The sequence below is a fragment of the Ischnura elegans genome, chromosome 12 (genome assembly GCF_921293095.1).
Source record: "Ischnura elegans chromosome 12, ioIscEleg1.1, whole genome shotgun sequence".
Lineage (NCBI taxonomy): Eukaryota > Metazoa > Arthropoda > Insecta > Odonata > Coenagrionidae > Ischnura > Ischnura elegans.
In genome coordinates this window covers 65,100,168-65,114,920 of record NC_060257.1, presented here as the reverse complement: position 1 = coordinate 65,114,920, position 14,753 = coordinate 65,100,168, and the positions used below count along the sequence as shown (strand labels likewise).

The following is a 14,753-nucleotide window of genomic DNA, read 5'->3' as shown; positions in this document are numbered from 1 at the left end:
TCGTAAAGCAGTGCAGTTAAGCGATGTTACATTGCTCGATTACCGTGCGTCTGACAATGAAAGAATTTTTATTCCTTTAAGAACAGCGCGGAATACAAGCTGAGATGGAAATTTGATGCTTGCTCTGATCGCACATTTGATTCTCGGTATCATCAGTGTTATTTATTGGCTCGCGGCATATTTTTAGTTTGTTATCGAGGTGGGTCTGGGGAAGTAACAGGTTTTTACTGCTCTAAATAAGCAAAATTAGCCGCCTATGATTTTTTGGATCCTCCTTCGGCCATTCTTGGTTCCCCGCCCTTTAGTCTGAATCACTAAGAGACATCTCATCAAAAATGTGTTCGTTAAATTGTTAACATGTTAATAGCTCCGATGTAAAAGGCCGTAAGGAGCTGTTTTTTCCCAAAAAGGCCGTAAAGAATTGTTTTCAATCCCATAAATGGGGAAAAATGTATTTTGTATGCATGCAATGCATTACATAGATTAAACACATGAAAATATCATCTATTTTTACTGAAAAACAGACGCGCAAAACTATTTAATTTCAATTCCAAATGCTTTATTACTTCTTTCCCTTTTTACTTTATCAAAATATATGCTCCACCGTGCATACTTATTGACATGATCTCGCTTTCATTATAAGCATTCATTACAAATATTCCTTCACTTGTATTTAATGAATTTTGCTGCTACCAGTAATCTGGAGTAAATTTATGCAGATTCATCGTCACTATTCAGTTATAAAATACCATGATGTGTTAGAGGGTAGAATTTTAGGGAAACGAGGGAGGGGAAGGAAAAGAATAGGATTTTTAGATAGATTGAGAGAGGGTAGGCCTTACTGTGAGTTAAAGAAGGCAGTGCTGGAAGGAAAGGGAGGCTCCCAGATCACTTCTTGCGTACTCCATGGAAACCTACCTTAATCGGTAGAATACTGTAATAATAATAATAATATATTCCCCCGTCAGAGACGTCACCACTAGTTTGTTTTTACGCGTTCTATTCAATCAACTCTGGGCCTTCAACTCCTTCCTCATCTTCTGCGACACTCTCCGTCAACTTGGAGCTCATGCACATAAGGGGCAGCCACCCTTTTTAACACTGGGGAGAAGGTGGAGTGTCGGCACTTCGAGAAGATCTCTCGGGCCGAGTGGAGTGCCAGCGTTGAAAGTGGCTCTCCTTCCTTCCCATCACACGCTAATCTCATTTAGGATTTGCGTACCTCTTGCAAGTGCACGTATAGCGGGTCAGGGGGTTTGGTGGGGACAGAGTGGAGGGACAAGTTTTCAAGGAGTCCCTTGTTTTCTCGAGTTCTTGCTGGGGATGTACATAAGGTGGCGGAGTAACCCAGTTGAGGCGTAAATGTCGATGAAGAAGGCTGGATAGAACGCGTAACCCAGTAAACACAATGCGTTGCGGAAACGTTGCAAAATGTTTGCGCGAGGTTGCAGGAGTTGCAGGATGCAGATAGGCGTTTGACAACATTTCTGCAACGTCCTAATTACGTAGCTGTTACACTCGTTTTGTCTGAACAATTTTGTAACGTAATATTTTAGTCACAGGATATACATATTTAAATTCGATTCATTCTATTCATAAGTCACTGATTGTATGTTAGAGTGGAATATTCACTAGGTCGCAGAAAGGTTGCGACATGTTGCCAGTTGCTTAGCAGAGTGTTATTTGGTCATAGTTTTCCCCAAAAATATATTACAATATTGGGTTTTTAAAGCGTACTTAAATCTTCTGAAGCAAATTGGCTCTTACAGGAGATTTTTTTCGCCCTTAAGACAGAATTAGTAAGAAGAGCAGGAAACAACCTCACCAGTGGAGGGTTTGGCATGATGTACTACATCTTTACCAACAATATTATCGACAACAATTACCAATAACTTTTCTTATACTTAGGGAATTCAAAGACCGGTAAGAGAAAAAAGCAGCTTAGCCCCACGCTAGCCTGTGCCTGCATTTTTTCTTAGTTATTTTCACTGAATGGGTAGTTATTTTGGGAATAATAATTGTCACCATTCTGTAACTAAAATCGAAATCCATCATTTCAGATGCTTTTTGTTTAAAACCAACGTTGGCATCTTACAGCCACAAAGATGTTAAGGAGAAGGTAATACATACATTGGTAGGTACATGCAAATTCAAGGAAACAAAGAAATGAGAAGGGTGAAAAATCTGTTTTTTGATAAATAATTTTTTTTTCTTTAAAGGCATATTGTGAGAATTATTTGAAAGGGTTCCATGAATGTTGCAAGTATGTTTGCATGAGTTGCATAAATGTTGCAAGTGCATTGGAGGAGTGGAATAAGTGTTGCAAATATGTTTCACCAGAGGTTGCAGTTACGTTGCCATTAGGTTGCAAAAACGTGGTAGAGAGGACTTTTGGCTGGTTTTGCAACGTTGCCATTACAGTGATGAAACCATTGTCGGTTGTTGAGTTTAGAATTGAAAGTGTGGAAATTACCATGTGTGTTTTTTATCAGTCGATGAAGATGGCTGGATAGAACGCATAATTCTGGGGTCACGTTCTTACCTCAGTGCATTTTAGGCATGTATCACGGGTATGCGTTCTGGAAAAAAATTGGAAATTTTATGGGTATCAGAAGTCAAAATGTGAAGTGATTTCATGCTTCGCGATTCGGTTCTACCTAGTTTGTGAACGTTCCAGTGTCAGAATGTACAACTTAGGGAGGCAGACTTTGAAGTTCTCTTGACAAATTATTGCTGGGTATTTTTGGAGATAGAGGTGGATAAGAGAGACATGAGTTAATGTTCTAATTCCAATAAATTTATGCTATAACTTTTTGAGATATTTTAGGTATTTATGTTGAGAGATGAAATCATTAGACTTTCTGCCTGTTGATATTGCAATTTAATACTCCAGCTGTTTCTATAAGAAATGTGCTAATTGCTGCTGTTTTACTTCTGAGTTACTTGACTTAATAAAATGGATGGAAAAATAAAATGGATAAAAATCTCAGCACTTGAATCGGATGGAAGTTCTTTTTCATCCTGAAGTCCATAAAATCTACACTAACTGACTTTATTTCGACTTATGACTCAAAATATGATTTGATTTTGAATGCGGATCATGGAAGTCAAAACGAGAAGAAATTCCATATTTTTCTCGTTATCAAGGTCACGCGGGTGGAGTCAAGGGATTTAGTTCGACAAAGAAGCAAAATTTTTAAAAGACCCCTAGTCTTCACGACCAATTAATAAGGATGTAATGTATCAGAGGAACTCTAACGAAGAAAAAAGACGTTCAGCTTGATGAAGTTGAATTCACTACATTAATCCTGAATTCCTTGAACTTTTTTTCGCATTTATATACGGCAGCGATAGAAAGATGTAGGAGAACATTATAAACGGAAGGTTAAAAATAACTCAGTGTGTCCTATTTTAAACTTTCCTGGTAAATATATAAAATATCGAAGAATAATATAGTTTTCATATTATTCTGAGAAATTTTAGGTTTACGTTTAGTTCATTATTTATGTTCAGTTTATTTCGAAAAATAAACTTGAATGCATTCAATTTATTAAATGTTTTCCAAATCACCAAGAATTTTCGAAAAAGCGATGAGCGCTCTGGTGTTGGAGGAAACATATTGGGAAATTAGTTCTGACAATGTCAGCACCAGTAGGGATTCTGAAAAAAGATGATATAAGGCAATGAAACAGGAGTTGAGCGGCTATGAGGACACGACGCGGTGTGATGAGGAAGAATGCTTCAGAGCCAAAATGTGTCACATAGGATACGGGAGGGTAGCAGGTGTTGGCATTCGACGTAGAAAGCGGAGGTAGATGAGGTCAACATGGAGAAGGATGAAGGGTGACACTAAGAGGCGGAGGAAATAAAGAAAGAGGTGGAACGGAAATAAAAAGCAGAAGCGAATAGAAGGGGTCTCCGACACTCTCGGAAGATTGAGTGGGTTGTCCTCTTGGATACAAGAGAAGATACAAGCTTCGGGTGGACTGGTCGATTTGGCATGCTATTCTTGTAGGAGATCGACATCCGAGGCTATGTATAGTGATTGGGAGTAAACGAAGATAGAGGACGGATGGAATTCGGCATGTCTAAAGGCTTTCTGATCGAACAATTTTGATAAAGAAAAACGTTTGCCAACACCAGAATCTTAACCCATAACTGCATGAATATCTAAATACGAGCCAAAAACAAAATTTTCCTTGTAAAAAACGCTGCAATTGCAACATTTTACAACAAAACTTTCAACATGCCGAACGGATAGATATGCGAATTCCTTTTACCCTCGAACCATACAGAACTTTAATAAATGTTAGTCGTAATGTCGTTACAGGATTTCGTTTTATGAGCAAATGGCTGGTGTCTTAACACCCCTTGCCACACGCCTTTTAGGCGGCTTTTGGGTAATGTAAAATATGTAGATGTAGGTGTTATTGACTTTTTCCGCTATTTTTTAATTTATAAGGAAATTTTGAATATCTATCACCTATGATAAATAATGACTGAATCAACTTATAAATTAAATGTAATATGCATCTCTTACGATACACATACTCATTGAAAACTTCTCATTGGCACCCGCACCTTTACTTATTACTTTCTTTCAATGATAACATAATTATTCAGATTAGTCTAGAGAAGGCTCGTTAAAATCTTCAGATTACCATTGCGAATGTAAAATTGGAAATCGTCCAAACCCGATGGTACAAAGGTAGAGATGTATAATCTAGTGTATACCTACCTATACTTAAATAGCTACAAAAAAGTAGGTTAACAATGACAGTTCGTGAAATGAGAACCGGAAAATGACAGTAATGCCATTAATGATTGGGAAGTTTATTAGAGCATGTCGTTAGAAAGGTTTATACTCAGAAAAAAATATATCGAAAGAAGAAGTTAGTTTTTATCAAAACTCGATATGAGTATTTAACATTACGGAATTAAATGGGCCCAGAAAGGAAAACAATAACCTGTAGAAATGAAAATTTTGGAAACAAACCCACTACTGGTGGCGTAGCCAGGGGGAGGTCCGGGGGGTCTGGACCCCCTCCCCCTAAATATAAAAACACAATTATTTTTCTTAATAAAAGAAAACAAAATATTGAAAAATCAAGAAATTACAAAATATTTCTTTAAAAAATGAAGTTATTTTGATTATGAAAAGTGTTAAAATTAGTTAAGAACCCATTAATTAGTACCCTGTTTTTCAAAAATTTTCTCCCCTGGTTTTAGACCCACCCCGAAAGAAATTCCTGGCTACTCCACTGCCCACTACAGACAAGTATGCGACGACTTTACGGGAAAGAAAGATCCAGGGGTTTTTAAAAAGGCTAAGAAAGAGAATGGAAGGAAACGTGGAAATATGGTGGACGGGAAAGGAATATGAAAACCGTCAAATGGGGAAGGAGAGAAATGTTGAATGGGGGAGCCTTGAGTAGATCACTCTCCGCGTGTCGAGAGTCACTTGTTGAGGAACGCCTTTTTAAAAAATTCATTCTGGTATTTACAGAGGGTTTAGAGGAATAAGTGGCTCTTACGTTTGGAGTGCCGGAGGTAGTAGAGACGTCGGAAAGGGAGATAGGAGTGCGGAGAAGGCGTGACGTCAAGTGGCGGAGGGGCTGATGGGAAATTTTGTTGTTGCAGCGCCAATTTTCGCTTCCTTCAATCTGCCTAATCGGAACTCTCTCGAGCTGCTACTCGAAATGTGGGCTACGACAGCGGCGCGGAAGACCTGAGGAACTACGTCGCTGGAATGGGTGAAGATCCTGACTTCCTACTATTTATCATTGCAAGAGTATAAATATGATTTTGCTGCATAATTGTTCTACCCATTTTAAAAGAAGCTCCGCGATAGATAGCGAGCAAAGCTGAACATGAAAAGGCGTTGAAAAACGTACATTTCAATATGATTCAGTTCTCTTCCGAAGTTTGATATTGGAGAAATCTTCTCGGGGTTTCCTCCGGGTGAGCTGCTTGTAGGCCGACATTTCCACGGCTGCCTCGTACCATGTCCAGATGATGATAATGCCCTAATGGCATTGGCTGATAAATCCATCGAAACGTCGGCTTACAAAAAAATCACCCGGTTTAAAACCTGAGAAGATTTCACAAATATTTCATTACTCATCTATCAGGAAATCTGAATCGAAATAAGTTAATTTACTAATGTTACTGTTTTGGAAGGCTCTTATCCTGGATACGAACTGAAACTCGGGTACCTTAATCTCAGCCTAAACCATTTAGTAAACAATGAACCAACGATTGATTGCATCTTAGTTAATGAATTTACCACAAAATGCATTTGTTTTTACTTATTATATTCTTTCCTAAAATGTCCGTGGTTATCCAATTTATTGAGAATTAACAGGGTCGTTAACTCAGACCCAAAAACGCAATTCGGTTAGGTTGTTCTGCCCAATGTTGACCAGGCGGTTGGCCCAGAGGGTCATTGATTAATTAATAAAATTTGCCCAATAATCTTCACCATTGAAAGTCATTTAATTGAAATTTAATAAATTAAAATTTACGTCTATCAAATTTGTTTAAATTGTAGAGGAGGATTGTGAGTACAACAAATCAAAAATCGATATATGAATTCGATTTCACACATAACACCAAATACTTTAATATTCATTTAAAATAAGCAATAATTATCTTATATAATTTAATACCTTCTAAATCCATTCAATTTCTCCTGGTTAATATCTCTCTAGAAGTAAGAGTAACACGGAAAAATTAGAAAATTGGTGATTAAGCTCATTCCGGAGTTGTTATTATAAGCAATTGTAAATATTATTCGGAATAACTGCACAGATGTGCAGTTGATCAGGTATGCTTTAGGTTACCAGGAGCAACGGGATCATTTTTGAAGGATGCAGCTTGTATAAAGGAAAGAACAACGTGTAGAGGAGTAGGGATGAACGGTAGTAGTGATGGTACGCGCGTGGCTGTGCCGGTGGCGCCTCCAGCGGCGGCATTTGCGTGCGTATCGGGCGCGGAGGAATTTGCACCATCCTCATCCTCAATACTCCCCCGAAAGCAAATTAAAAATGGAACTCGAGAAAATATGTAGGCCCGCGGGTGGGTGAGGGGAAACTGGAGGTGTTTGCGGGCCACCCATGAGCGGTTAAAGGGATGCGGGAAAGAAGGAGGAAAAAAAAGTTGGTTGGTGGAGAGAATGCGGGAGAATCCGTAACTAAAAACTTCGCGGTGCGGCAGTGTGGTAGAGTGGAGAATGTTGGGAGATGTAACGGCAGGGGGGGAGGCTCACCACCTCGGTCGCATTCCGATAATGCCGCAGCTACCTGTTATTAATTTCCGCGTGCTTTGCAGGCAGTGTACGATACAACAATCAGTGCTCGCGCTAATTTCAACGCGATGCAGCCATTTTGGAAGCAGCACGTCTTTCTCGTCATCCAGGTAGATTGACAAGCGTAATTTCACCTTGTTATCGGAGTAGTACCTATTCAAAAGCATACCAGAGCCTGCCTCATAGGGAGTCATAGGCAACATAACGGTGGAAAACTTAAAAACAACGATGTTGAAAAGAATACTAGTGCTATAAAGCATCAATAAAAAAGTATTTGACATAACCTCGTGTAGGGTATTAATAAGAGGTAAATTTAATTATCTACAATAAAACAGTTTTTATTAACGAATTCCACTAAGAATAATTTTGCTAAACGACAGGGTATTTTTTTCCAATGAAAGCTGAACGTTATTGAGCTCCCAGCTCAGTATTTTCCTTGATGTTTTCACTTTTACTAATTCATGCTTTCTGGAAGATTTACGCAAGCAAAGCGCGGAAAAGATAAATTGTAAGCCGGTGGAAAATAGTTTATTAATGAGAGAAAAACTTTCAATCTGAAATTTGGACAAAAAATAATAGCATTGCGTGGAGCTAAATGAGCATTTTTAATAGAAGAAGTTTTCTTTTTATGTTCAACTATTGTGAAAAATACAAAATGTTTTCATCAAACATATAGAATTAAGTAGGATTTCACTTTTTCCCGGCGTATGATGGCGGTGAATTCTTCTCGGGTTTCCATACGGGTGAGCTCCATCTCCATCGCTGCCGACGTTTCGATAGAATCCTTTTCTATCGTCATCAGGGCCGATGATGCCAGTAGGAAGTGCCAGGTTTATATATCCTCGGTCGTTATGTTGGGTCGTTCTGATTGGCGGAGAAAGAGTGCGCTTTTCCCGCCACTTTCAAAATCGGGTTCCATGCCTTACTTAAGTTGAAACCCTCGCCTCTGTTGAAGTTTTTCTTGGAGAGAGAGAGTATTTCAATTGCCTCCTTGGTGAGGCGATCCCAGTAGCCGCTGGAGTGGCAGAGCATTTTGGTGTTTTCCCAGCGAATCGCGTGGTCGAGATTGATGGCGTGCTCCGCAACCGCCGATTTCGATGGTTGGCACAGCCGGAGATGACGCTTATGCTCTTTGATTCGGGTCTCGATCGTTCTTCCCGTTTCACCGATATACTCCTCACCACACTCGCATGGTATGCTGTAGACACCAGGCAATTTCAGTCCTGCAGGGTCTTTGGCACGGACTAAGACTTGTCTTAGTTTTTTGTGAGGCAGATGCACTGTCCGTATGTTGTGTTTATGAAGAATGCGCGAAATCTTGCCGGATACCGTAGAAACGTACGGCAGGTATGCGTTGGCCACCGGTTTCCACTCTTCTTCATGTGTCTTCCTTTTTCCTTCAAAGGCCCTTTTCAGCGCCATGGAGATTTCTCTCGAGCTATATCCATTTCCACGGAATGTCTTCTTATAGAATATAGAATTAAAGCTAACCTAGTTTGCAACAACCGAAATCTAAATTTTATTTGCAGTGAAATTGTGCAATGAAAAAAATACTCATGAGAGAGATAAGTACACCATATGTAATTTTTCATGTACTATATTGCCAATTTAAAAACAGGGTTACTCAAACAGCTAGTATGGTGAGGCGAGAGATAATTTAAAAACTAAGAAAAAGTATTATCTACGCATAAGGAAAATGTAAATCGTTTTTGGGGAAATATAAGGAAAACATGCCAAAAGCCTATCCAACCCAGTGAGAACAAAGGACACGTCTTCCTTGAATTAGAGAATATGCACATAAATTCCTCCACATTCCTTCGTAAGCATATGAAATATCAAGTCCCTGGCAGAATTATGCTTCGATTTTACGATAAAGGGAAAGATGGTAAAATTTTTCTGCTCAGAATATTATTGAAGTCACATAATGAAATATTTGGCGTTGAGCTTTCGACGAAACTAGCCCGTATAGAACGGAAGAATTTTTGCAGACTCGAAATTCATGAATTGACTGTCTTCTACGTCTATGGGGAATCCTTTTTGATTCAATAATTCAGCATTTAATTTACATGCTACCTCATGATAAATTATATGCCAAAAGCTGGGATTCCTGTGAACTATTTCGTGTTAAAAATACCTGAAAATATGTTCTTCGTAACAATATAAGGATACGTGGCACCCATATTTAAAATTAATTACTCCGACTACATTATTAATATAATTTCGAGATAAGATGGAGATTGCAGTGAAATTAAGTGATTCTTTATGCACTGGAAATGAAGAAAAAATGTACAATTAAAGCAAGTTTCCAAAGGCAAAGGCAATTTACAAATAAAGCAAAGGAGATGGCCATTTGATTAAATAATTTATTGTATCCTGGATATGAAACACAAAATTATTGTTAAATCTAGGTTACCATTTTATTTGCATGTGTTAGAAAAGAAATCAATTGAAGCCACCTAAAATGCCTACCTAAAAATATCAGAAAATACTTGTTTCGTAGCTATATGAGGATATGTGACATCCTTCCTTTATATTTAATAAATATTCTTCCGACTAGACGGTATGTATACAACGTCGAGATATAATTTATATGGCCATGCGATTTAATGTTCTATTACGTCATGGAAATTAAGCAAAAAGATATAGTCAAATCTAGTTTACCATTTTCTTTGCAGGTTGCGGAAAAGGAATTAATTGAAAACCTAACATCGTCACCTTAATTCGCATGCTGTTCAATTATTTGTCTCACTGCTCACGTAAGCTTCACTTACGACGGAAATGCCAAAACAAACACGGGAGGATTCACTAACGCGCAAAATTAGCCGTCGGATCAGGACCGATGGCGATGGCAGGGAAGGCAGCGCCACTACGTCGCGCGGGGCAAACGAAAAAAAATAAGAAACAAAACAGGATCGACGGGCGAACAAACAGTCGAGGATCGAACTGCGCCTCAAGCGGGAGGCGTGGGATGTCGGTGACGTCCGCTTCTGTGACTGACATGGCAACGCTGTGCCGATCTGTGGGACCAAACGAGAAACAAAACACCATTTCGTTGCGAAATCATTAGCGGAGAAGAATGTGGATGGGTTGTGGCATCGGGAGTTGGAACTGGGGAGACACTTCGAGCATTAGCGAGGGAAGGGATTGAACCAACCCATATGAAAATCACATTAGCAAAAATCTCACTTGTCAATTCGCAATTATGCATCAGGGTGCTGTATTATGCACCCAATGCCCATCCCTCAGGGACACCAACCTTGGTAATTTGCTGCGGTTCATGTAGCTGTGCTAATCTGCGGGTTTGGTATTGCGGGACGAGGTCGCCATCCGTCCCCCACTGCCATGACAGGAGATGAAATCATGGGCAAAAGAAAGGTATTCATTTAGAATGGGGAAGCACAATATTTTGGGGAAACCCTTCGATCATCAATGTCAATAGATCCGTTGCTATAGAAAATCCGGTCCATAGCTATTTCATATGTAGTTTGCTTTGTTGGTTCACGTTATTAAATACTGTTCCGCAAGCTTCATACTTTAAATTTTCTATCCAAAGAGTGAAATTTTACCTTTTCCACCTTGAATTCTATAATTGTAAGCATCTAAATTTGGCCTCAGGTATTTTTGAATGTTTTTCATCTTCTGCTGAGAGCTTTTTCAAATAAACGAGTTTTTTTAATGCGCTTCATGTCAATAAAACTGTTACAAAAAGCAATCATTCTATTTGATATATGCTTTCCTTTTCTACTTTAATGCTTACGACTTTTTGAGACTTTTTACAACTTTTTTTTCTTAGAAATTGGCGGCTAATTTTTATCAATACCTGATTAAATTTATTGTCTCAATATAAAACGCTTGGATATATATTTACGGTGGATGAAGTTTAAACATTGTGTAATATAAAAAACTCTTGATAAAATCTAATATTAATTCTATCTTCAAATTTTTTAAACTAAAATCCTTTGAGAGAAGCAACTTGATGAATAAATCTAACCTACCATTACAGCGACCGGGTGATAAAGAAACTCTCATACTGGCAGGATGAGTAAAACAGGCTCTTTTTTAAATAAGTATGACAAAGTAGCAGCCAAAGGCATCCTATGCAAGAAAAACTAATGTTTCATCCAAATCCGCGGTATTAACTCACATTGCGAATAAAATTAAGCAAGATCCTAGAATGGAAAACGTGCTGGTTAAGTAATTTTTATTTAAAATTCACCAATAAATAATTATGTGAATTTAATCTATTACTACTTTTTGACAACCTCGTTTTCAAAACTTCATGCCATCCTCAGATGATTTGACAAAGTTTATATCCATTAGATGCCCATGAAAACAGAATGCAGGTAGAGATTGATATGGCGGGCAAGGTTTTCCTTAGAAAGACCAGGCATGGTATGAGGGAAATGGGAGGAAATTGTAGGTAAAGGATGGGGGTAGGTAAGGCCATCTGTTTGCGGAGATATCTGTTGCATCCTAAAGACATCTGCTGACCATCGAAGGCTGGCACGTTTCGTCATTACTGCAAGGTCTAACTCCTCCTAAACTCTCCTTCCCACCCCTATGGAGACACCCCAACCGTAACCAACCTCTTCATTTGGGCTATATATTAATTTCTTTGACACCTGAAGATATTGGAATGTTTAAAAATTCGGATGGTGAAGAACGAATCTGTAACATGTTAATGTCGCACGATTTCCAGGATTGTTTGATTATTTCTGTCGCAGAAAACCATAACAAAAGCAATAATTGATATCAACAGAAGCAATCATCTCTGTAATCAATATATACTTTGTCAAATCATATGAAAATCACTTACACCTCTTTTTCTTGGCTTTTTGATCAACATAAGCTTTATCATATCACGTGAAGATGACATGACGTTTTGAAACCCGGGGTGGTAAATAAGTACGTAATAAATTAAATTCTCGTAAGTACTTACAGGAAAATTTTACACAACAAGCACAAAACGGCACGTTTTTTTTATAAGGCTCTTGTTTACTTATATGCACGTTGTCATATCGACTTATGAAACTATAATATCGCTTAATTACCGGGACTCAAGTACTACATGGATCCACAAGATTTGGCGCATTTTAGGACCAATGTTTAATGAGATGATGGTTGACAAGCAACGGAATCCATTGACGTTGATGATCGCAGGCGGCTTTGCATAAAAAAAAACCTGTGACTCCGTCGATGGGAGCGCTGATAGCGGGAAGATTGGGTACTAGATTAGCAATGAGTTGCTACTTGAGGGAAGCAAGGGGATTATTGGTTACGACTCCGCCGTTTCGCCTTGGATGGTCGAGAAAAGTGAAGGGGTGAGGGACTTTGGTGAAGTGCGACTTGGCAAGCTAACGTTAGCAAAGCTGAAGAAGAAAAAGACATGGAACTCCGAGAGACATCATGCTATGCTCCAAACTTCTTGTGCCACGAGGTATGAAACAACATGCCTACAACTGAACTAGCTGTGACATCGAAAGGTGGGGATCATGCACATGTATATTAATTTACAAAATATTCACCCGAATATCGAATAAAATATTTTAAAAATATTTCCGGGTTTATTACTATCGATCCTGCCTATGAGTAAACCTTAAATGTTTTTCAGTGGTTCTCGGATTAAATTTAACAAAAACACCAATCATTAATAAGAAGAGTATCCTAGCTGGTTATTTTATGCACAAACCAGGTTCAAGGAGTTAGTTAGAATAAATACAAAAGAGAGTGTTTTTGTAACACTTATCATGTAAATAAAGGAATTTTGTGAGATAGGTTAATAGACAAGGTACCGGTGGTATTTTTCCTCACCTAGCGCTATATCACTAAAGTAGATAGAACTTGAGTTAGTAATTGTAAATTCACTATATTAATACCAAAAGACACATAAAAAAACATTTAAAAACTTGAGTGCTTGAATACATACAAAAATACTTGAATCAAAATTAAGTATAATCTTTTCATCAAGTAATGAGGTATAGACGGCAATTAGAAAGAAGATATAGTTAGATAAAGAAGTAAATAGTTTAACCAGTACATTCAGTCCTAAATATTACTTGTTTTAAAGAACTATTATTATTAAATGGTTATGTTAACACAAATCAGTAAAAATTGCCTCTATCGAAATGCGATACCTGCAATTACAAATAACTGCCACACCGAAGAAAATTTTCCAATCCCTAGTTTTTTTAGAGTTGTGCTACATAGAAATAGTCGTAATATAATGCTTAGAAACTATGAAAAAGTGGCTTAAAACTGCAAATTTATGCAGCTTGGTGATTGATATTAATATTCCAAGAATTCAGTTCATTCTAACCATCAACATATGAGAAGAATGAGTTTTACAAGCGATGTGTTTTGAAGTAACTTATAATTTCCCCATTACTACGTACTAAAAATGCGTTCATAGCATTGTTTTTTAATATCTTTGATGTCGTGATATTTTTTTACTTCTTATTTTCACAGTAATATTTATTTGTTTCTTTACTCAAAAGATTTCCTTATGTATTTCATCCCTTGAGGTTCTCCACTCCATCGGCACAGCATGGAAATTGGCCTCCATGTACCACACTCATCTTCAAGATAAAAAAAGACAAGAAAATAATTTTCCCAAGACAAACACAGCAAGATGAAAAGACGCGGGGAGAACTCCGGCTCACGAGCGTGAAAGTGAGAAAGTTGACTGGATCTATATGCGGGGTGGAAAAAAAACGCGAGCAAATATATGCATTGCTGCGCGGCATAATAAAGGACCTGCAGGGGAAAAAATTGAAGGGAGCACGGCGCAGCACTTTTGCACGCGCAAGGGAGAAACAGCAGAAGATCGACAGGCCGCAAACGCAAAGGGAGCGCTTCCTGTGTGGTCGGCGGAGATAAGAGACGAGAGAAAAGTGACGGCTGTCCGAGTCTAGGGGATGAAAGAGGGGGGTGGGAGACAAAAGTGGTAGGGTGGGGGGTTGTTGGAAAGACGAGGAAAAAATATGGAAAGATGGTACTCTAATTTAGCCGTGGTATAAGACTATAATACATAGAATTTTGTGAGGTTAACAGCGCTACCACGTATTTTATGTTAAAAATTACGATCGTGTGTGTTAGTTTAAAAATTTCCCCTGGTCAATTTGGATTTCTTTTGTGTGACAAACCAGGCTGCAATGATCGTGTCAAGTTCGTGTAAGTTCCGGTCTACGCTTCTCTCTTTTTTTCGTTTCACTCAGTGACCTACAGATGGTAGCAGGATCATGTAAACATCGGTATTTCGAGGAGCAAAAATAATTTTCAGGGTGGAGAGAGATAGAAATATGATGAAACAAATGAAATCAAGTAGGTTTTCATTAACGCTCTTTTACACGGGGCACGGAATTGCGCAAGTCATAACTGCATATATTTCTAAAATGGCGAGGAATGCGCGAATGCATGAACGAAATTAGAACAGGGGCTATTTTGGCAT

The 14,753-nt window shown here is 38.4% G+C and overlaps 1 protein-coding gene across 1 annotated transcript in view; it reads right to left on the bottom strand.

The window, feature by feature from the left end:
* Positions 1-14,753, bottom strand: part of LOC124168911 (lachesin-like) — a 1,190,944-nt gene that overhangs the window by 185,926 nt on the left and 990,265 nt on the right. The window contains exon 10 of the mRNA XM_046547298.1: positions 10,563-10,643. Coding sequence (XP_046403254.1) covers positions 10,563-10,643 — 81 coding nt within the window. The remainder of the gene's footprint in view (positions 1-10,562; positions 10,644-14,753) is intronic.